The following is a 22241-nucleotide window of genomic DNA, read 5'->3' as shown; positions in this document are numbered from 1 at the left end:
GGCCTTCTATCTTAAATTCTTTTAGACAGCTAGGGGAAAGGTCAAAGTTTCTTTCTGAGTCTTTTGTTTTCAAAAATAACCAAACCAAAGAGACACATTTTGGGGTGACATCTTCTGATCCCCCACAGTGGTAATCACTCTTCAGCTCTCTCAATTTGCTCTCTACCAATTACCACTCTATTAGTTCCATTATAGCCCTCCTTAATGAAAAAAAAACACTTAAATCTCTAATCAACCTCCCTGAAGCCGCAGAAGTTGGGAACTAAGAAGGAAAGTGACTCTCTGCGAGATCAACTGACAAGGGGTTGGAGTGAGCATCTGGGATGGAGCCCAGAATTCCTGTCTCACATTCTGCTTTGGCTCTTTCACCATAATTATCCAAGGGAGAAAGTCTCCTTTATTTCTGATATTAAGCTGTTTCTTTACCTTCTAGTAGATGACAGCGTGATTTAGGAAGTAAAGGAATAAAGAAGAAAGGATGTAGCCTGTGTCTTCCTTCATTCATCCAATAATGTTTGAAGATGGCAAAGCCCCTGTCTTTAAGGAACTAACAGTCTAGGGTGGGGGTTGGGGGACAGATGTAAAAATAGATCATTTCAGGTGCAGATGATATATGTGATTATAAGGTTCTGTGGAGACGGGGTCAGAAAGAGGAGCGTGATCAGCTCTAGACAGGATGGGAGGGGCTGGACAGCTTCACAGGAGAAATGACCCTAAAGCTGATTAGAGTCTGCATCCCCAGACAGGGAAGGGCCTTCCAGGCAGCAAAGACTGCACGGGCAAAGGCAGAGCAGGGTACAATGGAACAGGTCAGGGGGCTGTGGGAAATTCAGAGCAGCCACGATGTGGGCTATGAAGGGGAAAGTACAAGATCTAAGGCTGAGGAGACGTGCAGGGCTTGGATGCTGGAGGACGTCGTCTGCCAGCTCGCAGGCCGGCCTCATCCCATAGAAAGTGAAGAGCCGCTGGAGGGATTTCAAGAGAGAAGTGAGTTTGCCTTAAAGGCTCCCCAGCTACAGAGTGGAGAACGGATTGGGAGGGATGAGACTGGAGGAAGACCAGATGGGAAGCTACTCTGGGTCCAAGTAAGAGAGGACAGTAGCTTTGAGAAGACCAGAGGCAATGGGGTGAAACAAAAGTGGATGGATTTAGTAGAGTTTTAGAGGGTAGAATCTGCTATGATAAGAAGGAAAATAAGAGGGGAATTTCCAGCCCTTTATAGGAGAAAGAGATTGGAGAAGAAAGGTGGGGGAGGAGAAATTACACAACGTGTTTGGTTGGGTGGAACTTATCCTCTGGGGTCCCCATTCCAAATTTCCTTCAGGTGACCAGCTTTCAGAGGATCTGCTTTCTCTCTGGCCCGTCATGCCCAGTTGGTAACAACACATCTTATAGGATGCCTTATAGGATTAACAATGGACATGCCGCTTCTCTTTTCTGGACCTCAGCTTCCACTTGTAAAATGAAGGGACTAAACTCCCCAGAACAGACGGAATCCTTCCCTCTTTTCCCAGGCCGAGCTGAGTTCTCCCTTCTCTGCATCTTGCAGCAGTGTCTGTCTCAGTCTTACACTGCTTGGCTTTGGCTGCCTGCAATCTGCATGCCCTGCTTTCCCAAGTAGATTCTAAGCTTCTGCAGGGCAGGGCTACCCAACTCTCTTTGCATCCTCCGCCTGCTGTTTCTAGATGCTCCCTCAGGACAGAGACACCAGTTTTCCTGAATGCAGGTTAGGTTCCTTCTCACTGGCTCCACCATCCTTCCACTCCTGAAGTTCCAGACGCTGGGTACAGAGCCCATTTTCACGGTGCCCCCTGGGTTGGACTTCTTGCCCCCGGGGCTCAGCTGGGCAGGACTGGGGGATGGAGGAGCAGAAATCTAATGGGAGAGGAGACATGGCTGGAGTCCTGGCCTTGGGGAGTTGGATCTTGTAGGTATATATGCATATGTTTATGTATCTAGGAGTGTGTGTGCATAGCGTAGGATGTGAATGTCCCTGTGTTTTTCAGTACTAAGGTGTGTGTGTCTGTATCTAAATGATCATGCATCAGCAGTGTGCATCTTAGCATCTGTGCGTCCATTAAAGTCAAAGCCTGTGTATGTGTGAGGGCCTCTGTGTTGGCAAATGTGTGTGTCTGTCCATATATGAGTGTCAGTGCACATGTATATGTTCCCATGTGCCTGTATGTGAGTGGGTGCATGTATATATGGTGGCACATGTGTGAATATATGAGTGCCTCTGTGTGTGGGGGCATGGGTGTGTGCTTTGTGTATAAACAGGGACAGAATACAGTGCCTAGTTTAGAGGATATGCCCCAAATTCAGGTCATCTGGGCTCAAGCCCTTAATTCAGCATTTAAAAGCTATAGGCCCTTGGGTGAGTAACTACTTTCTTTAAGCCTTGGTTTACTCATCTCAAAACTTAGAATAATAGTAGTACCTACCTTCAATATCTAATGTGAGGCTGGAATGATACAATGCCCATAATACACTTAGAATAATGCCTGGTGCATAGGACATGTTAAAAACGTTGGCTGTTACTAAGTTATTCATGGCAATAAATACGTAAGCGACTGGCTTGAGGGCCCAGGTGAGGCTCTCTGCCTGTGGGAATGTGTCTCTGGGCACGTGAGGTTGATAATGTACATCCGTTAGAATGTTTGTGCTGGTGTGGGTATATGAGTTCTGCATCTGAGGGTCAATGGGTACCTGTGTTTGAGTGTGATCTGCCTGTAAGTGTCTCTGTGTGTGTTTGTGTTCCACCAGATTTGAATCTCTAAGGGCAGGGACTGTGTTTCATGCGCTATTTTACCCAGGCCCTTGGACCTGGGACAGTAGATTAGTGTTGATCGAATGGATGAAGTAGACCGGACACTCAGAGATTGTTACTCACATAGCGTGTCCATTTGTAGAGAACAAAAAGCTGTAACTAGCTAGCTAGCTGATAGATACACATGTAGAGAGAGAGAGTAGGACATAGATAGACAGATAGATAGTCAGACAGACAGACAGTGAGACAGCTGAGCTTGGCTCTGGTTAAGTAGAATCCCATTATTTTACACTGGGAGAGATATTAGAGGTTGCATGTCCCAGGGGTTCCCAAAACTTTGCCCTTGGTAACCCAAGGCAAAGTGGGTTATCACTTTAACTCACTTAAAGTGGGTTATCATGGACTTTTTTTGAGGGGCTGAGGAGCAGAGAATCACAGAATGGGAGAGCTAGTACCCTACCTGACACCAGCAAGAGCCTATTTGCTTTAAATCTCTATGTGTCGGATGTTCATGTAGAACCGTATTTAAAGAAAGGGTTCCACCATAAATGTCTGAGAATCTTGCTCTGGCCCATCCCTTTATTCTACAGAAGGGAGAAGCTGAGCTTCAGAGAGGGGAGAGAGTTGGGACCTCCTGACTGCCCTTTCAGGTCCATTCCTAGCACATCACCTCCCCTGGAATGTAGTAGGTCCGAATCCTCTAACTTTCTGGGAAACAGGAAGCAATTCCTCCCTGGTACCTGTCTTCTAAAGAAGCCACTATCACAGTGGCCTTTTGGGGTGTCTGTCCAAGAAACACCCTCATTTGTTGGAGACATGCCCCCTCAGGTAGGCCAGTTGGCTGTGTTTGTGCTAGATGAGCCCGCTCATCTGGCCTTAGACGATGGGACCAAGGGCAGCCCTGGGACCCAAGTAGGGATGTGAGATCCCCCTGGTGCAGTTAGGATGTGGGATTGTGAGATGCCAGCCTGTCTCTAAATTAAGAAGTGATGCGAAGCTGCCATGTCTATATTTAAGCAAGGGATGATGAATGAACAGAAAAAGCTAGTTTCGAACAGAAGGGGGAAAATGACGGAGAGAGACAAAGATAAGCAGATGTAAAGGCTGTGTGGTTTCAGAGGAGAGACAGATGGAAAGATAGACAGGCCTTGGATGCTGGTGGTTTTCCTTGTGTAGCCAGGTTGTCTCTTCTGTTCTCGGACTTTGTGCTCCTACATGCTTATAATTAATTCCCCTTTTGCCTGAGTTAATTGGAGAGGGTTTCTGTTTCTTGCAACCACATGATCTCTAAATAAGGCAGCACGTTGGAAAGTCTCCTTCTGGCAGATAAGCAGGCTCCACCCCCATGGTGTGGCCCTGATCCTGTCATTTCCCCTCAGGCCAGTTTGGAGGGGCCTCTTGTACAGCTGTGGGAAGGGGAAGCATTCTCTATTGGTGGCGTTTTGTGGAGTGCTTTGTGAGGGTCCATTAAAGGTTTCCAGAAAAGAACGTCACCCATCACCCAGGTTCTGCGGCTACCATGACAGGACTGATGCATCATCTTCTGCTGGGATTGCCCGCCTAACCCTTCAGAGCAAGCTCACCACTATTTACAGCGGGAGGTGCGCTCTGGGGTGACAGCGTCTCTGCACCCAAATCGAGCAGTTCCTCCAGCATCCCGGTCCCAGGGGTTGGAGTTTGTGTAGTTCTGGACACATCAAAGCATGTCTGCAATGTGGTGGGGGCCAGGGGAGCAATGGAGACCACTCTCCCCTGGAGCAGGGTCTCTGAAGATGGTCCCTTTAAAAGATGTCCCCACAGCGATGGTTGAGATGGCGATGGAAATAATGAGACAAAGCCGGGTGAAAGCAAGAGTCGATCTGTTTGGTTTGTCAGCAGTCACAACATGGGGTGCTCGGGAAGGAGCCGTGGGAGGAGTCTCTTTCACGAGCTCATCCTCCTTCCCCCCTTCCCCCCAGTGACATGACCCCTCTTCCCCGTAGTTACAAACACATGCTACATTCTGGTAAAGGCTGGAGCCACAGGGGCCCCTAGCAAGTTTGCCTTCAAGATCCTGCTTATGAATGAGGAAGTGGGCCAGGCCAACAGGGCCATCACCGTGAGAAACAGAGAAAAGCAAAGGCACTGAGAGCGTTAGACGAGGGAAAGCTCTTCCCTTTTCCCAGAACCTGCCGGCCTGGAGTCTACTAACACCGAGACTATCTGTGCGATTTGGAGAGAGAACCAGCAGAGCCGAAGGGTGGCTGGAAACCATCGTCAGACAGTAGAGCATGAGCTTCAAGGCCGGATGCCCAGCTGAGCTCTCAGAACAGCCCAGCCAGGAGGACAGGCAGGAGGACCATGAGCCAGGCCACCAGGAACCCTGAAATGCAAGAGAGATGACTGTCAGATGTTAGGCTTTGGGCCTCAGCAGCCAAAGCGAGCTAGCTTCCCTATCTTCTGCCTTATAGGGATGACTAAGACAGAGTGTCCTTAATATGTGGTCTGGGTTACAGCTCCCGGGAGGTGGCAAAGGGGTTGTGTGGTAGAGGCAAAGCTGTTTAATCGCTGAACACTTTTTCGTGTTCCTCTGGGCACACTGGGAGGCACTTTGCCCCAGCTTTCTTTGCAGGTAGGTGCGACGCATGGCTGAATCCAGCCAGAGGAATTGGGTAGAAGTCATATATGCCATTTCTAGGCCTGGTCCTTAAAATCCGCTACATGATTCTCCATGGTCTCTCATCCACCATCTAGCGGCCAGACGCAGAGGATCCAGGAGAGGACAGGCAGGGGATAGTGGAGGTGCTGGAAGTTCTCAGAAGGTTGCAGCCTGAGTTCCTAATGACTGCAAGGCACAGAACTGCATCCTCCAGTGACTGAGTGGGAAATAAACGACCGTGTAAAGGCAGAGAAAGTTGGGGACTGTTTGTCACAGAAGCTAGCATTACTTTCTCTGACTAATACCGAAGAGGCAGAAAGACACAGAGGTTAAAAAGCACTGCCTCTGAGGCCTGACTACTTAGCTCAGAATCCCAATTCTGTAACTAGCTGTGCAGGCCCATGCAAGTTATTGAACCTCTCTGTGCCTGAGTTTCCCTGTATGCAAAATAGAAATATTACTAGCAGCTATTCCCTTATGGGGATAGCTTATGGGATCCCTTATGGGATTTTTCTAAGGCTTAAGTGAGTAAATTCATATCAAGCATTTAGAACAGTGCCTGGCACATGGTTAACACCATGTTAAGTGTTGGTTTTGAAAATTAGACCCTGAGATCTGGGAGGGTCGGGATCTCATCTCTTCTGCACATCATGGATCCTGGATTATTGTTGCCTTGTGCTGGGGGGCCTGGGAGAGGCATGTATACCCCTTCCCATCGTACTACCAGATTGTAACTCTCCCCATCCCTCAAATTTCAAAGTAACTTGCTGATGTCCTAGAAGGGAGAGAGAGAGAAGAATATCATAATTTTCAGAAACATATTAGTGTATAACAACCAGTTTATAAGTATACAATCTAAGTTGATGTTCAACTAACTCTAAAACATCAAACACGAAAATCGTAAGAGCCCTGTTGTGTGGGTCTGCTAACACATCAGATTGATCTCCTCTTTCAGGAGGCTCCAGAATGTACCGCCCACCCTGGAAGTTAGTCAATTGGGCAAACTCTCCCGGGAAGCCAGGCTGTTCCAGGCTCTGTGATAACCTGAAACATTGGAAGAAGTACCTGAGACTGAGGTCTCTCTCTCAAGGTGCTTTTAGTCTGAGTTCTAACCACCTCTCTGATGAGCACCACCTTTCCGACCCTTGTCTGATTGTTTGCACTGAGCATGGAGACGCTATCTTGAGCTTATCTGGAAACTTTTAGACTGTTATCTACTTGGGGATTTGAGGATGGAAAGAACATTTTCATGTCTGAGTTCACCAATATAGGTCATTTTGGGGGTAGTAAAATCTTAATAGCATTGCTTTCCCTTTGGTCCAAAATGCATTTCTTGATTTTGTCTGCTTGTTGAACTCCAATTCATGCAATAAAACCCCGTTCAGATGTGACCACCTGCTGAAAGTCTTTCCTGAACTTATCCAATACAGTTAATTACTCTTCTATGTGCTCCTTCTGCGCTATCTACTTGCTTGTCATTTATTTGCTTATATGACTGTCTCATTTTTGGAAGTGTTGTTCCATCTGCCTCTAGGCCCTAATATTTGCACAGCCAGCTCCTTTTCTGATTTGGTTTAATGTCACCTCCTCTAAAAATTTTTTCTGACCACTTATCCATTCCGATATTCATTCTTCCTTCCTTTCTTGTTAATAGAGCCATCAAACTTTGGTTGGGTACATGGCTGCCCAGAATAAAGACTACATTTCCCAGCTTCTTTTGCAGCCAGATATGACCATGTGACTAAGCATTGGCCAATGAGATGTAAGTGGAAGTATAAGGTATCAGCTTCCAGGAACTTTCCTTAACACTCAGTGACTTCTTCCATGTTTCTGCCATCCTGCTGCCTAGATATGAAGATTGGAGCTCCAGCTGCCACCACGGACCATGAAGATGATGGGCAAACCCTAAGGATGGTGGAGGGGTGAACTGGAAGGAGCCTAAATTCTTTTTTCTTTAAGAATCCAATCTCAACTGATATGTGTAGCATGAGTAGTTCCGGTTACAAGGTGGCAAACTAATTGCTAAAAATTTCACCAGTAATGACTTGAGAGAATATTTCTGTTGAGGGGGAATTCTCTGGCCAGTGCAATAATTCAGGCCTGATTCCAGGGGAAATGGAATTGGTTAATTATTACTATATTGTAGTGATGCCCTACTGCAGAAGGATGAGAAACTGAGTTTTAATTGTTAGGGCCAAGAGAGAGAGCCAGAGGGTCTCCTTGGTAGCTAGGTTGTAAGAAGCCCTTATCTCCTGCAATAGGAGAGTGGATACAACTGAGGAGCAAATTCAGGATCTAAAAGAATAGCCAAGCTTAAAGGATGGTTGCATGCTCTGTCAAGGCAGGTCTGCTACAATGTCAGAGCCCTGGTTGGAAAAACCTGGGGACTGTGAAACATGGGACGTCTGGGTAGACTCTCCTAAGGATTGCAATTCTTCAGATAGCCCTGAACCCATGCCTTCATAGCCTACCTCTCTTCATTACCAGCTAGCTTTCCCCATGCATGAAGGGAGCCTGGATTCTTGAAGACTTCATGGTACCTCTCTACTTGCCCTGGAATCTTGCTTCTAGCTTCATTCATGTATGAGAGAAATAAACTTCTAAGGCATTATTACCCATGCCAGTAACTTTGTATCACATCATCCTCTTTTCTTTTTAAATTACCTTGTTAACTATTTATTGTCTATTTCTCAACTGGAACATAAGCTCCATGAGGGCAGGCACCTGGCCTGTGTTGTTTACCATTATATCTTCCGTGCCTAGAGCAATGCCTGGCACACAGTAGGCACTCAATAAATATTTGTTGTTAAATGGCTGGCTCCCCTGCTGGGCTGTGGGCATCTTAAGAGCCAGTCTTGGGTCTGATTCATTTCATTGTCCACAGGTCCCAGCCCTGGGCACACAAAAGGGGCTGAATGACCATGCACCAACTTGAATAGAGGAAGGAGAGAATTGAGAGGGAGGGCTGTAGGAAAGGCAGCAGAAATGATGCACCTGCAGTGGTGGGGGCTCCGCTCATGACAGGTTCAGACGAGGCACCTGGAGACAAGAGCAGAAGGTGAGAGTTTCCTCAGTCATTTTCCTGTGACTGTGGAACTGTGGCCACAGCTCCTCTAAGTCCTCCTGGACCTGATGATCACGGCCACTGACAACCCACACGGTGGAGGCATCTGTTATTTGGCAGGTAACTTTCTAAATACTTTTCATGCATTTGAAACTTAGTCCTCCTAACAGATTTGTCAGGCAAGTATTCTCATTCCCATTTAACAGATGAGGAGACTGAGCCCCAGCGATGTTAAGGTACTTGCCAAGTTGACCTTGTTAGCAAGTAGCAGAGCAGGGATTAGAATCGCTGTCTATCTGATTCCAGAGTGGAAGTTCCTAAGCCCCCAGCTACCCTGTGACAACACGAGGCTTCAAGTTGAAGGCTCAGTAAATGGACAGGACAACTCAGGGCAGAGCCTTCTTTACAAGACAGCCTCAGTTTACTCATCTGGAGAATGGAAGTGGAATTGTGCTTACCTCCTTAGGCTAGTGTGAGCATTCCATGTCACAATGCATATACATTTGTTTGGCCCAGTGCCAGGCATAAAGTAGTATTATTATGACTATTGCTATTATTAACATTACTGCATTCTAGTTTCTCTAAGACAGAAAAAGAGCTTTCATTCTTCTGAGTTTCTTGGCTCCTGCATTCTGATGGGCATAAAAACCATGACAGTCCTGCTACCCATGGGTAGGATGGATGACAATTTGAGGAGCAGTTGGAAGGCTTCCCCTATAGCATGCTCCAGAATACTGTCACTGGCTTTTGAAAAACACATTCACCAGAAAACAAAGTTAGTTACACTCAGACTTCACTCAACAGAGACTGAATTATGGGGACCTGCAAGGAGGAATACAGAAAAGACACATGCTATGGAATCGGACCCAGCTGGGTTCAAGTCTAACTCCAGCTGCTCGAGAGCTGGGCGACCTTGGGTGAGTCGCTTAATCTCTCCGAGCTTCCAGCTTCTCACCTGACAAGTGGATGAAATCAGGGGAGGATTAAACAAGTCGATGGATACTGAGAGCTTAGCCTCATTTCTTTGGCAAATGCTACTATTATTACCCAAAGCACCTCACGGAAAGATAGACTCACTGGTGGGAGCTACACTTAGGAGGCAGAAGAGGTTCTCAGTTGTTAGGTTGGTGACCCCAGGCATCTGCAGTTAACTGTTGGTACTTGCCCACTGGCCTTGTCATCAGGACTTAGCCACTTACGTTTCTGAGTGATGGGTCCCAAATCGAGGACCTGAGCTGAGTTGATAACCACTTCTGTACTGTGGAGTTGATTTCCTGAGCAAGACTGTGGGGATGGAGAATTCTCATTATATCAAAATTCAAACACACAGTTCCTATCCAGACTGTTCCTGCAATGGGCAGCTTTGGCCCAAGAATGGGGCCCCACCTCATATGGCCCTAACTGATGCTGTGGTTTTCTCAATCTAGAGGATTCTTACTGTCATGTCAAACAAACCTGGGTTTGAATCTCATCTCTACTCTCATTTAGCTGTCTAATTTGGGACAAATGACTTCACCTCTCTACTATTCTTAAATAGCCTTCCTTGTTGTGAAAGTTAAATGCAACACACAGACATATAGTAAGCACTCAGTGAGTGCCAACTATTAGCAGGCAGTGCTAAAAAGGGGCTAAGAGCATGGACACTGGAGTCACATGGCAGCTGATACTTTCTAGCTATGTGCTCCTTGGGCAAGGGACTTCTCTGAGCCTCAGTTTCCTCATCTGTACAATGGGGTGGATGAAAGAAGCTACTTAAAGGGTTGTTGTGAGAATTAAATTAGATAAGGCATATGAAAGTTTTAGTACAGTTCTTGACACTAGACAAGTCAACTATTATTATAATCATTTAAAATATGCCTTATGCCGAGGAGACCTAGTGGACAGGCTCCTTCAACTGATCTGTCTCCTAGGGACACAATAATTGCTTACACTCAGGCTTTTAGGAGGCTTAAAATCCATCAATTCATCCTTCTTCCTTCCCTCTCTTCCTTTTTCCCTTCCTCCCTCCCATCCATCTACCCATCCCTCCATTTTTCCATACCTTCCTTCTTTCCTCCCTCCTCACCCCTTCCTTCCTTCCTTCCTTCCTTCCTTCCTTTCTTCTTCCATCCATCCATAATTCCAACAAATATATACGGAGAGCCTATCATGTACCAAGCTGCCAGGCTCTGAATAGTCCAGTCCAAAGAGATACTCACCGGCTTGCACTTTTCATTAAGGGGATCGCAGAGATGAACCTCACAATGCAGGTAAACCTGGTCATGATCTCCAGCAAACTTGAACAGCTGAACTGAGAACTGGCTTTCTGAGGATACTCCATTCTTCTCCACGTGGACAGTGGAATCTTCTTGATTTGGGCAGCTGGGAGGGTGACAGGGGCAAGGGTCTGACTCTAGAAAAGCTCAGGGGCCTGAGGCCCTTGGCTGCATCTTTAATCTGTGACCAGTATAAAAAGAGCATCAGAGAGAATTAGGGAGCCCCCAGGTTTCCTCCATCCTGATGACATAGACTTTCTATTGCTTTAGGTTGGAGTAAACCATGGAGGTTTCCACCAAGATGTTATCCATAAGCCCACATGGTTTAAGTTTTTTGGGGGTCCAGTCTCTGGAGTGAGACAGATTGGTTTCAAATCCAGCCAACCTACTTTCCAGCTAAGTGACCTTGAGCAGATTACTTAACCTTACTGAGTCTCGCTTTCCTTCTGTGGAGTGGAGACAGGAATATGCACTTCCTAGGGTTGATGAGAGCATTTATAATCCATGCGTACTGCTTAGCGCAGTGCTTGGCATGTAGCTAAACTCAATGATCAATACTAGCTGGTGTTAGTACTATGGTTTGTATCATGATCATTAGATATGCATTTTCCATTTGTTTTTGCCAGTTAACGATATTCAATGTTTTGTCCCGTAACACGTCATGCCGTTTTCATATTGATCAGTCAGTATTAACATCTGTATAATAGTCCATCACTACCTAATAGACCCCCTATTTTTGAATTATGAACCTATTTCCAAAGTTATAAAAAATACTGAAATGAAAAGTAATTGGCATTTCTTTACCCTGCCCACCTACTTTGTATTAATGCTTTAGGCTAAAATTTCAGGAATGATATTCCTTGGTCAAGGGGTATGCTCATGACATGTAATACCAAATTATTTTCCAAAAGAGGTAGGCCAGTTTACACAACTGCCAGGCAGGGATGAGGTGATCATTTCCCCCCAAAATCTCATTCAGGCCAAAAGATAACCCCAGAGTTGTCCCATACCCGTGTTTGATGATGAAGTATTTCAGAGCGTCAGTCCTGTTTTCAGTGGGCGTGGCATAGCAGTGCCTCAACAGCAGGTTAAACTGAGAGGTGTCCCCGCTCTCCAAGATGGCACCCACGTAGAGCATGGAGTCAACGTTCAGCACAACTTCATCCCCTTCGTAAGGCAAGGTGTAGCCCTGGTCTTGGAAGAGGGCCATCTTGACAATGAACTCTCCCTCCCCGCCCACACTGATGGTCAGGTTGCTGAGAATAGGAAGACCACAGGGTGGAACCATCAGGTTTTGACCAGTGAGAACAAAATAGATCCAGCCCATGCTTGCATAAGGTCATGAAGGCAAAGGCATATCTTTGATCTCTGAATGAATTACTCATGTAAATCAAGCATTTACTATCTTCTGGGCACTAAACTTGACGGACAAGTCTGTTTCAAGGATTTCCACCAATCCTCTTTGCATCACAGATGACACGTCTCCCTTTCACCCACAGAATAACTGGAAGTGCCCGCCTCCATCTTGTCACCTGTAGAATGGGCTTGGGGCCAGTTCTGTGGGTTCACAATTTTTAGCAGCAGATCTCTTCCCTCCACCCCACAATCTTCAGTGAAACACCAATTTTAACAAGATAAATGGCTTTTATTTTTTTATGAACCTTGTTGGGGAACACAAGGCAGTGTGAAAAACATTGAACTAGAAAATTTCTCATCTTTCTAATCCTGCCGTTCTGTGAGCCCAGGAGGCCATGAGGGAACAGGAAGGGCACCTTGGATTTCTGACACCCCAGAAAGGCCTCTGGCAAGTCTAGGAATGCTGAGGAATTCATTCAACAGGGCCCCTTTCCAGGCACAGTGGATGTAGCAAAAGCCCCTGCCCAATGGAATTCCATCCAAATTGCCACTGGGCGGGCAGTGAGGGTGCTGTTTATCCGATCAAAGCTGATGTCAGCTTAAATCCCACATCTGCAGGGAGGCCTTCCTGCTCCCACCTTCCCCCCCAACCAAGATCAGGTCAGGGACCCTTGCTCCCTGATCCCACAGCACCCCGTGTGCTTCTCCCACAGCGCATTCATCTCACTTGTAAATAATTACTGATATAATTAGTTGTTTAATGCCTTTCTTCCTCAAGATAAATGAAACTGTCATGCGTTTTTGTTCCTTAGCATACTTAATTAGCACTGTTTCGTGTCCCTGCATTGCTTCATAATAATAATCTTTAATATCCACAAAACAGTCTATGTCTGCCTTGTTCATGCTCAACATTAATATACGATCAACAAACATTTGTGGAATGAACAATACAATGATTGGGAGCTCCAGAAGGAGGGAGGGAGCATTCTGTGGACATCATAAACTGTGCGTGAAGTGAGTGTGACCGATGTCAGCGTTACAGGTCAAAGGGCTGTACCTTACAATGCCGTACCTTACAACGGGCCGCAGGACAGTTTGGAGGCCGACATTCATGTCTAGTGGGTAGGCGCACTGGAAGTTGATGTTGAAGATGTTGTCTCTGATGATGAAATCATTGGCCACGAAGAGAGTGTTTTTATAGATGGCATGGGTTTCATTTCTCTTTGGTGTGAAAAAAAGACCACATATATGTTTATGTGGACGTGGGCATAGGGGTACCTGGAACTCAGGTCTGTGTAACTCCTCAGTCAATGCTCTCAGTCCTGCTGCCACCCTGCCTTCTGATCTCAAGAAGGCAAAATGGGCCTCTGCCCCCAGTGGCACTGACACTTCATGGGAAGGGGAGTGAGGACCCCAGATCAAAAACTAGAGCAATCGTTGACCCTTGGGATGAGTCAGGAACCAGCATGCTTGCTCCTCCGTGAGCCCCTCCCACATGATCCCTAATTTAAAAATCATAATCACAGCTTACATTTATGGAGCTCAAGCATCAGACCTGTTCTAAACTCTTTACATGGACCAACATGTATAATCTCACATATGCCTAGAGGCCCAGAGAGGCAAATTGACTTGCCCAAGGTCTTGCAGCTACTGAGATGGCCCCCACTGGCCCAACTCCCACCCTCTGGCAGCAGTGGTATGAACACTCCTCACCTCCAGAATGTTTCCACAGGCACCAGCCTGAGTAGGGCTGGTCACAGACATGGAGCTCTTCTCTCCTATTTGCATGATGCTATTGCAGTTATGGTCCCGCAGGTAGGCTCTGACCTTGTCCTCAAAACCCAGGCGTTCCAGCAGACACTTGTCCAGTGTCAGCGTGATCTCCTTGGCCCCACAGTCCAGCTGAGGCTGCAAACACTGGTCATCTGGAAAGTCAAGAGGGAGCAGGTGGAGTGGATAGGAGTCTGGAAGCAGTGAGCAGAGACCACATTCTCTACCCTTTGGAAAAGCCACACTGCCCACCAGGACTTTGGGTAGACTAGAGGGGATCTGGGACCCAGGTGGGATTCACGCCTGGGCTTGCAGTAGGCGAGTTTGGCGAAGAAGCCCTTGGTCCAAGATTTCCAAGCATCCTACGTGCAGGTTTGGTGAGGGCTTTCGTGTCTGAGTCCTCTTGGGGACTGGGTCTCTGGGGAAGTAGGACTGCCCCACATTCTAGACTAACTAATCAAAACTAGCTCCATACTACTCCCACTTCCTGGCTTTGTGAAGCCAGCACATCTGATGAGGTTCAGAGCCATTGTTCATTCATTCATTCATTCATCCAACACTCATTCAACAAATACTTCTTGAGCATCCACTATCTGCCAGGCACTGTTCTAGGCACTGGGGATACAATGTTTATCAAAACTGACAAAATTTCCCCGCTTCCAGAGGTAATATTCTGATAGGGGAGATAGATAGGAAATTAAGAGAAATAACATTTCCATCGTATTCATGAATGCATTGATTCAACATATATTTACTAACCACCTTTTCTATGTGCTAGGCGCATTCAACACAGAAATAAAGAAAATACGGATCTGGCTCATGAGGATTCCTTCATCTTGTGTAAAAAACCACCATGCCAACAGCTTATTATAATGCAATATGATGAAAGTACTAACAGAAGTACGTTCTAGGTGCAGAGGGGACACACAAGAGGGTATATCTAAGTCTGTTGGTTAAGACAGGGTAGGATTCATAGAGGGCTAGAACTTGATGGGGGGGGGTGGTTAGGAGTTTTGTCGGTGAATAAGCAGGTGAGGGTATCCCAGGCTAAGGGACCAGCAGAGGCAAAAGCATGGCGATGGGAGAGAGAGGATGGCGTGTTTACGGGAGAGCAGAGTTCAGACGTATAGGAACTTAGAATGGGGGGGGGGGGGTGGAACTGTGGGAGACAGAGAAGCAAGCAAAAGCCAGATCGTGAAAGGATTGTGTCAGAAGCAATGAGGACCCACTGAATAGCCCCCAGTGGAGACATGAGGCAAGCCACCTGCTCACTCACTCAGCCAAGGATGCCCTTGGAGCCCATCCAAGTACAGGGAGGGTGTCTCCAAAACCCAATGTCTGATTCAGTGATGCCCCAAAACCCAGGAAAGAGCCCTGACCCAATGAGCACCCACTGAGCAGAGAGAGCCTTCAAGGAGAGCAGAGTCATTCCCCTCCTGCTCCCACCCCTCATCCCCACGCGCCTCCTGCCAGGCGCACACAGGCACCTCATCCACACTCCAGCCCAGTTTTCCAAACATATGCTCGTTCTTGTCCCTCTTCCCAGACACTCTCTCTTCCACAAGGACTGAGAGTGTGCTCAGAGGAAGGCATGCTTGTACCAAGGGCAAGAGTCAGAGTCCTAGGAGGGGAGGAAATAATCTTAATGGGAAGCTCATCCAACCCCCTTCCAGGGCTTAGGGCTCATCTATAGCATCCCTACCCATGGGTCATCTGCCTCTGCTTGCTTACCTCCTGGGATGAGAAATCATCACCTCCCGAGCCCCCATTTGGACTGCTCTGATTTAATCCTCATAAAAGCCCTGTATGGTGGGTATTTTTGTTATTCTCTCATCCCCATTTTACAGATGAGGACATTAAGGCTCAGAGAGGGTAGGTGACTTGTCCCAGGCCTGAAGGCCACTACAATGGCAAATCCAGGACTAGCACAGGAGTCTGCCCTTCTCCTGATATTTGAACGCAGCTCTCACACGTGCAGGGCTCTCATCCTCAGTTCCTTTGTCCCTCCTGGGTGAAGCCCACTCATACCAGAGCTGTTTCCTGAGGCTGGGGTCCAGCGGCTGACCTGGAAATTTGTCCCATCCCTGCCTTCTCATCCTTGTAAATCCACTGGCTTTGAGAACCCACATTCCCTGACCTCAGTTCCATCCCCACTGACTCTGGTCCACACCCCATCCTGACCCTCTGAAGCTCCTTCCATGCTGCCCTGTTCACTCAGGCCAGCCTCCACCAGCACCGTCCCAACTGCCTGGCCCCCCTAAGCCACTCACCAGAGCTGTTGCAGACTTTTCTGCAGACACAGTTCCAGGTGCCGTTGACAAAATCCTCCGGGTAATGGTCCTTCCCACAATTGGGCTCCTCAGTGGTGGGGTCTAGGAGGTGAGGCATGGAGGCAGAGGATGAGGATGCACAACAGGGAGGACCCGAGGCCACCAGGGCCAACCTGTCATTCTACCAGGGCACAGAACTCCCGCCTGAGGTTGTGCGATACTTAGTGGAAGGGTCAAACCACAGGCTCAGATTCCCTGACTCCCAGCCCAGGGAAGTGAGGGCCCAGAAGCTGCCATCTTAATGCTTCTGAGTACCTTCCATGCGTTAGTTCATTCAGTTCTCATGGTAACTGAATGAGACAGGGTGGCAGAGCAGTTAAGCACATGGATCATGGAGCTAGAGTACCTGGGTTCAAATTCCACCTTCCAGCTTTGTAACTTTGGGAGAGCTGCTTGACCTCTCTGTGCCCTCCGAGCCCTCATCTGGGGTAGTTAGATAGTACCTATCTCAGGAAGCTGGTGAGAGGATTAAATGAGATAATACTCTAAAGTGCGTAGGTTAGGAGCAGGGACACTGTAAGCTCTATGCATTAGCTGTTATTTTTGCCATTATCCATTTTTTTCAGACCAGAAAACTGAAGCTCAGAGAGAGAAATTAAACTGCCCGAATGGAACCTAAATATGAAGGAGCCTCAGTTCTCAGTATTGTGCTACACATCTGGGTCCATCAGGAGCCTTCACCCTGGAAAACGAATCTCTGGCTTTCCTTGGCGTGTTGGAAGACCTGGTAACCCCGGGCGGGATTGACGCTGGGCAGTAACTGGCAGGAGCTGGGTCGAGGCTGTTCTGCTTAGTCTCTTCCTGACCTGCTCCACTCTCTCTGCTGACCACCCCCCGGGCGTTTCACTGGGCAGCCCCCCTGCCGGCAGCTGCACTCCAGGGTCCCTGCCACTCACCTGTGCAATAGCTCAGCGCACACGCTGGGGTGCCCTCCAACCGGTACACGTGGTACCCACCCGGGCAGGCCTTCACCTCCACCTCGGTCTTCCAGAGGCAGCAGTTGCCGCTCCACTGGGCACAAGCAGTGCGCTTGACGATGCCCTGCTCGAGGGTGGGGTGGGTCCCCTCCAGCCACATGGGGGCGTCCGTGTGGCATCGGTACACTGGGACGCAGGTCTCTGGCATCCTCACTCCTCCTTTTCCCACAAAACGGTACCAGCCCCTCAGGTTGCTGTCACATATCTGCCCTCTTTCTGTGTTCTCTGAGCTTCGGGAAGATTCATTCAGGAAGGTGTAATTCTTGCAGGGGTCAAAACAGCCTTGGGCCTCTGTCGTGCCGGGAGCTCCACACTCCAAGTCGGGTCCATAGGAGTTGCTGCTGGTGGAAACTGGAATGCAACAGCGTGCTCAGGTTTACTGAGCAACCCCAGGGCCTACAGGATTTTTATCCCCCGACACACGTTGTTTTGGATGTGCTAAGGACCCTAATGAGGACAAGAGGCACACAATCTGTTAACTAAATATCAGCCTTCATCACCTTGGGGTCAGAACAATAATGAGGCCTGTGTGCAGTACTTCACAGGCATTAAGAACATCAGAGTCTCCACCCTGCACAACCCCAGGGGGCATCGTTCACATTGAGCTCAGTGGCTCTCTCCCCTGGAGTTGTGCAGTGCTCCCCTGTGCAACCATACACAGTGACCGATATTTGTTTTTCTCACTATGAATGTAATATGGGCTCACTGGAAAAACCTCAAACATCATTAAAATAAAGTAGAAATGAAAGTTGTCATAAGCCCATTCCATCCCCAGAAGTAATCATAAATGTGTTGCATAGTCTTCAGACCCTTTCTATGCATATATTTAAAATAGAGGATTTTTAAAAGTAAAAATGTGTTTAATGCTGTACAGCTTCTTTTATGTCCACTTGAATTTTTTGCTTACTATATCACAGACATTTTTCCAGTATCAGTAGATACAGATCTAACACAAGATTCCTTAACCTCAGCGCTATGGGTGTTCGGGGCGGGATCATTGTGTGTTGTGGGGCTGTCCGTTCCCTCGTAGGATGGCTAACAGCATCCCTGTGCTCTTCTCACTAGATGCCAGGAGTACCCCCCAGCTCCACACCTGCTGGCAGGTGCTTCAACTCCCCTGAGACTCATTTGCAAGACAACACCTGTGAGCAAGGGGTCCCCAAACTCCATCTATTCCCACGCCTTAGTCACACCTTTTGTTGCACCTGTGTCTGCCTGTCCTCTTATGTACTTAACACTTTTCTTTCAATGACTCTCTTTATAAATTTGTTTCATCCTAAGGAATAATATCTGTGATACCATAGGTATGATGTACAAGTTATATTTTTTTAAGACACATGAAAAAAATACGGAGAGCCATCAAAAAATTCCTTAAGAATTTGCCATGCACCCCCACCGTCATCCTGGTGTATGTAAGCTCCGTTTTGGAAATTAAAGCTCTAAAGGATTATTAGAGGATTAAATGAGATAGTAGGTGTAAAATGCCAAGCATTTGGGTCCCTGGAGTTCAAGGCAGCTCTGTCCCCTAGTCCTGACTTGTTGAATAGTGTGAGTGCCTGGGTGACGAACTATGTGCACGCACGGGGTCACATTCTCATAACACACATTAGAGGGACTTTTCAGAGAAAGAGATTTTTGAGCCCTGTTTGCGTATGTACTTGTTTTAAGGAAAGGAGTGGCTGCGCTTGCTATTCTTGGATTATTCTCCTGCACAAACTGTCTTTTCCCAAGGGAGGCCATGAGCTGGGTCCCTGCCCCCCCAGTCCCCTCCATAGGTGACAGGGGCAGAAATTCTCATCTTGGTGTTGAGCCTGAGAACCCTTCCCACAAGCATTGAAGATGCCCAATCCACAGATCTTTGGAAGAACACGGAGAGATCACTAAATCCAGTCTTTTCATTTTACAGATGAGCAAACGGATATGGAGGGAGGGGAAGGCGCTTGTCAAAACAAGGGCACAGGGTGACTGGGTGATCCACGTCCCATGAACCTGGCTCTCTGCCTCCCCCATATGTGGGCCTGGGAAATTACGTGAACTGGCTCCCACGGGGCCTTTCGGGGGAATTTCCGATCTGGTTCTTCGAGAGATGGGGACTCAGTTTCGGTTTCTCTCATCTTGTTCCCTTTGACTTCTAGTTTCTGGGTCTTTCCTTTAAACACGCCCCTTCTCCTCCTGCGGACTCTGAAAGGATTTCTCTGAACTGCCTTCTCTGCACTGCCCTGCTCACTGTCCAGGTAGTGCTGGGTGTCTGAGGTGCCAGGTGAACAGAGCACTCACTTTGCTGCTGTGTAGATGCCAGGGTCAGAATGCAGGAGGCCAAGGCCAGCCACAGGACGCAAGAGCTCGCCATCCTTTCCAAGGGCTGAGACACGCTGGTCACTCTGCAGCGTGCAGACTCTTCATGTACCTAGGGGAAAGGAAAGACCCAGACTCAATCAGGGCAATGGAGGTCATTCCTCTGGATGCAAGGATAAGAGGAAACTCACGTCAGTTCAGCACCGTGACTTGGACTAAGCCTGTTGCATACCTTAGCCCATTTAAGGCTCCGAACCACCCTCCTTGCAAGGTACTATGATTTTGCCCCCATTTTACAGATGAAGAAGCTGAGACACAGAGGACATTAACCCCAGAATTATTTACTGAGCTCCTCTATGTGCAATCACTGTTCTAGAAGTTAAATAGATTGCTGAAGGCCCGAGGCCCATGTTCTCAGAAACTGATGATGACTTCTTCACAGAGGGCTGCATGTTTAAAGCAGGCATGACATGCAGAAAGGAGATGGGGTAATCGGACTAGGAGACTTGCCAAGGGGATAACATTGTGCTGTGTGCCAGTCTCAGCCGATCAATAACCAATGTGAATGGCTGCCCTTCCCTAGTTCTGTGTGTCAGGCACTGGGCTAAGAGACCCCCCGAGTGTCCTCTATGTGTGTAGACTTCATGTCAGCCTGAGACCCACATGCTTGCTCCTAGTGGTGTCTGGCACACAGGGTGCTCAGTCAAGGTTTGAGGGATGAATGAATAGATAAATTGGGGGCTGTAGGAACAAAGAGCTGTGAAGAGCCTACCGACACTCGAATAAATAATATTTCCTCTTCTGGGAAGCTCTTCCCTTGAATGGGCAAAACTTTGGATGGCTTCTTATAGCCTCCGGAAGACTTCAGTTGAAGATAGAGATCTATTTCTGGAAGGGATCATGAGTATGTTATGAGAGAGCACCCAGGACTGGTAATTCTTAGAGATGAGACATCAAGTAGAGGTCTAGCTTCCTGGTGGGTGTCCAGGGACAGGGGGGAGGGGGCAGGTGGCTGGATTCATGGTTGAGCTGGACATAGAGTGATATCTGGGGCACTGGACAAAGGCCAGGGTCCAAACTCTTTGTGGGATTCTGAAAATTTCCAGAAACAAAAATCCCTAGCAAGTCCAATGTGTCAAGGGTCAGGGGAAGCCCCAAAGGATCAGGAGAAAGCCCGCTGGGCTTGAAGCAGGACTTACCTCGGTGAGAACAGCGTCCTCCTCCTCTGACCAGCCGTAGGAATGCAAGCCTGCTGTGGACCGTCCTTTTATTGCAATTTCTCACCCAGGTGGCTCCCTGCAATTGGGGATGAGGTGTCCCTGGATTCAATCTCCCAGGCACGTGCTAAACTTGAGGGATGGAGAGAAGATAAACAATTAACCACAAAGGAGGGCCACCTCCCCTCCCTATTGTAAACCTTTCCAGCAGTCTCCCTTTCACACAAATCCTTCTTCGTAAACAATAGGAGTGGGTACTGAACACCCAGGGCACGCTGAGTGCTGCTCACCCATTTCTTCTCACGCTGAATCACCACAATAAACCAATGAAGCTAGTGCCGTGTCTATTACCAGAAAGCAAGCACTAATCCAGAGGAAGCTTAACACCCAAATGGGAGTGGAGAGAAATCAGACAGGCACTTGTTCGCATAGTGCACTTCTGATTTTACCTGGTGTTCCTAGCTAATCCCCTTAGAACACTTCTGCCTCTGTCCGGATGCCACTCAGCTTGGAGCCAGTTATAGGGAACAAATCAGGAAGAGGGGATGGGTGTTTCCCATTGTAGGCCCATAGCATGTACCCGACTTTGGATACTCAACGTTGAGGAGTCTGAAAGAGCCAATTGGGTGATGGTGAATCATCGAATAGCAACAGAGAGACAAGACCCCTGGACAAAATAAGCATCAGAACAGCCTCTCCTCCCATCCCTCTGATACGTGGGCTACTCCAGAGATTGGACAGTATGGAACTGAGGTTGTACCTCTTGGACTTTTAAACCCCAGGCTTGGACCTGGCTTTCGTCGCATGGTAGATATCACGGAGTTGATAAGAGTCAAGCTTTTGCAGAACAAGTAGCCATTGATTCTTCTGTGTTACTCTGGGATTCTTTCAGAAGCCATGGCTACTAGGGGCAGGGAGCATAGGGTTCCTGGCATTGGTAACACCTTCCAGCAAAATCTCAACCCGGACAAAGAAAACGTGCTACAAGCCACTCTCTCTATTCCTAGTGCATTTGGAGAAAAATCCCCTAAATGTGGAGCTTACAACAATCACAAATGCAGGATTCTGAAATCCATCTGGGCCCACCAAATAGCCCACTGATCCACTAATTTTGGCCAGGTGCTCGTTCTAATCTCCCCAGTGGCCGCTCTCAACCTTCCCCATCCTTTCAAACAGTCTCTGCAGCCATCACTCCCCACTTACTCCCTCCCTCACCCCATTCTCAGCAGGTGTCTTGCATCCTACTTCAAGAAAATTTATGTCACCACACCTGACCTCATTCACCTTTGTGTCTCCTTCCCTTATAGACATATAAATGCCCACTTCCTCCCCCAACTTCTGATAAGGTGATCTTCCTCCTTTTCAGAGTCAGTTCCTCCATCCCTGTTATGACTTCTCCATTCCATTCGGAACCACATGGCTAAAACTGCCCTGCTAAGGTCATCGCATAGGCAAGTCCACTGGGCATTTCTTCTGTTCTCTTGTCCATGGATTTTTTTTCGCTTTTTCCTCTGGGCACACTGCATTTCCTTGACTCCCCTGTACGCTCTTGTCTTGATTTTCTTGGATACC

General features: G+C 47.7%; 1 protein-coding gene across 2 annotated transcripts; it reads right to left on the bottom strand.

Moving 5' to 3' along the window:
- Nucleotides 1–4609: 4609 nt before the first annotated feature.
- GP2 (glycoprotein 2) lies at nt 4610–20801 on the bottom strand. 2 transcript variants are annotated; one of them, XM_014853440.3, is made up of 12 exons: nt 20652–20697; nt 20225–20340; nt 19435–19564; nt 17077–17508; nt 16121–16222; nt 13794–14005; nt 13153–13301; nt 11735–11980; nt 10668–10830; nt 9669–9753; nt 8400–8444; nt 4610–5129 (listed from the first exon to the last, which is right to left on the bottom strand). In XM_014853440.3, the coding sequence occupies exons 3-12, from the start codon at nt 19505–19507 to the stop codon at nt 5071–5073; spliced, it is 1566 nt and encodes a 521-aa protein (XP_014708926.3). In that variant the 5' UTR covers nt 19508–19564; nt 20225–20340; nt 20652–20697; the 3' UTR covers nt 4610–5070. The 2 variants fall into 2 exon arrangements, with proteins under 2 accessions (XP_014708926.3, XP_014708925.3); XM_014853439.3 differs by lacking the exon at nt 20225–20340 and having other exon boundaries at nt 20652–20801.
- Between the last annotated feature and the right edge of the window lie 1440 nt (nt 20802–22241).

This window comes from Equus asinus, chromosome 14 (genome assembly GCF_041296235.1).
Source record: "Equus asinus isolate D_3611 breed Donkey chromosome 14, EquAss-T2T_v2, whole genome shotgun sequence".
Classification (NCBI taxonomy): Eukaryota; Metazoa; Chordata; class Mammalia; order Perissodactyla; family Equidae; genus Equus; species Equus asinus.
Note: the sequence above shows the minus strand (reverse complement) of the source record. Positions and strands in the feature narration are given on the sequence as shown.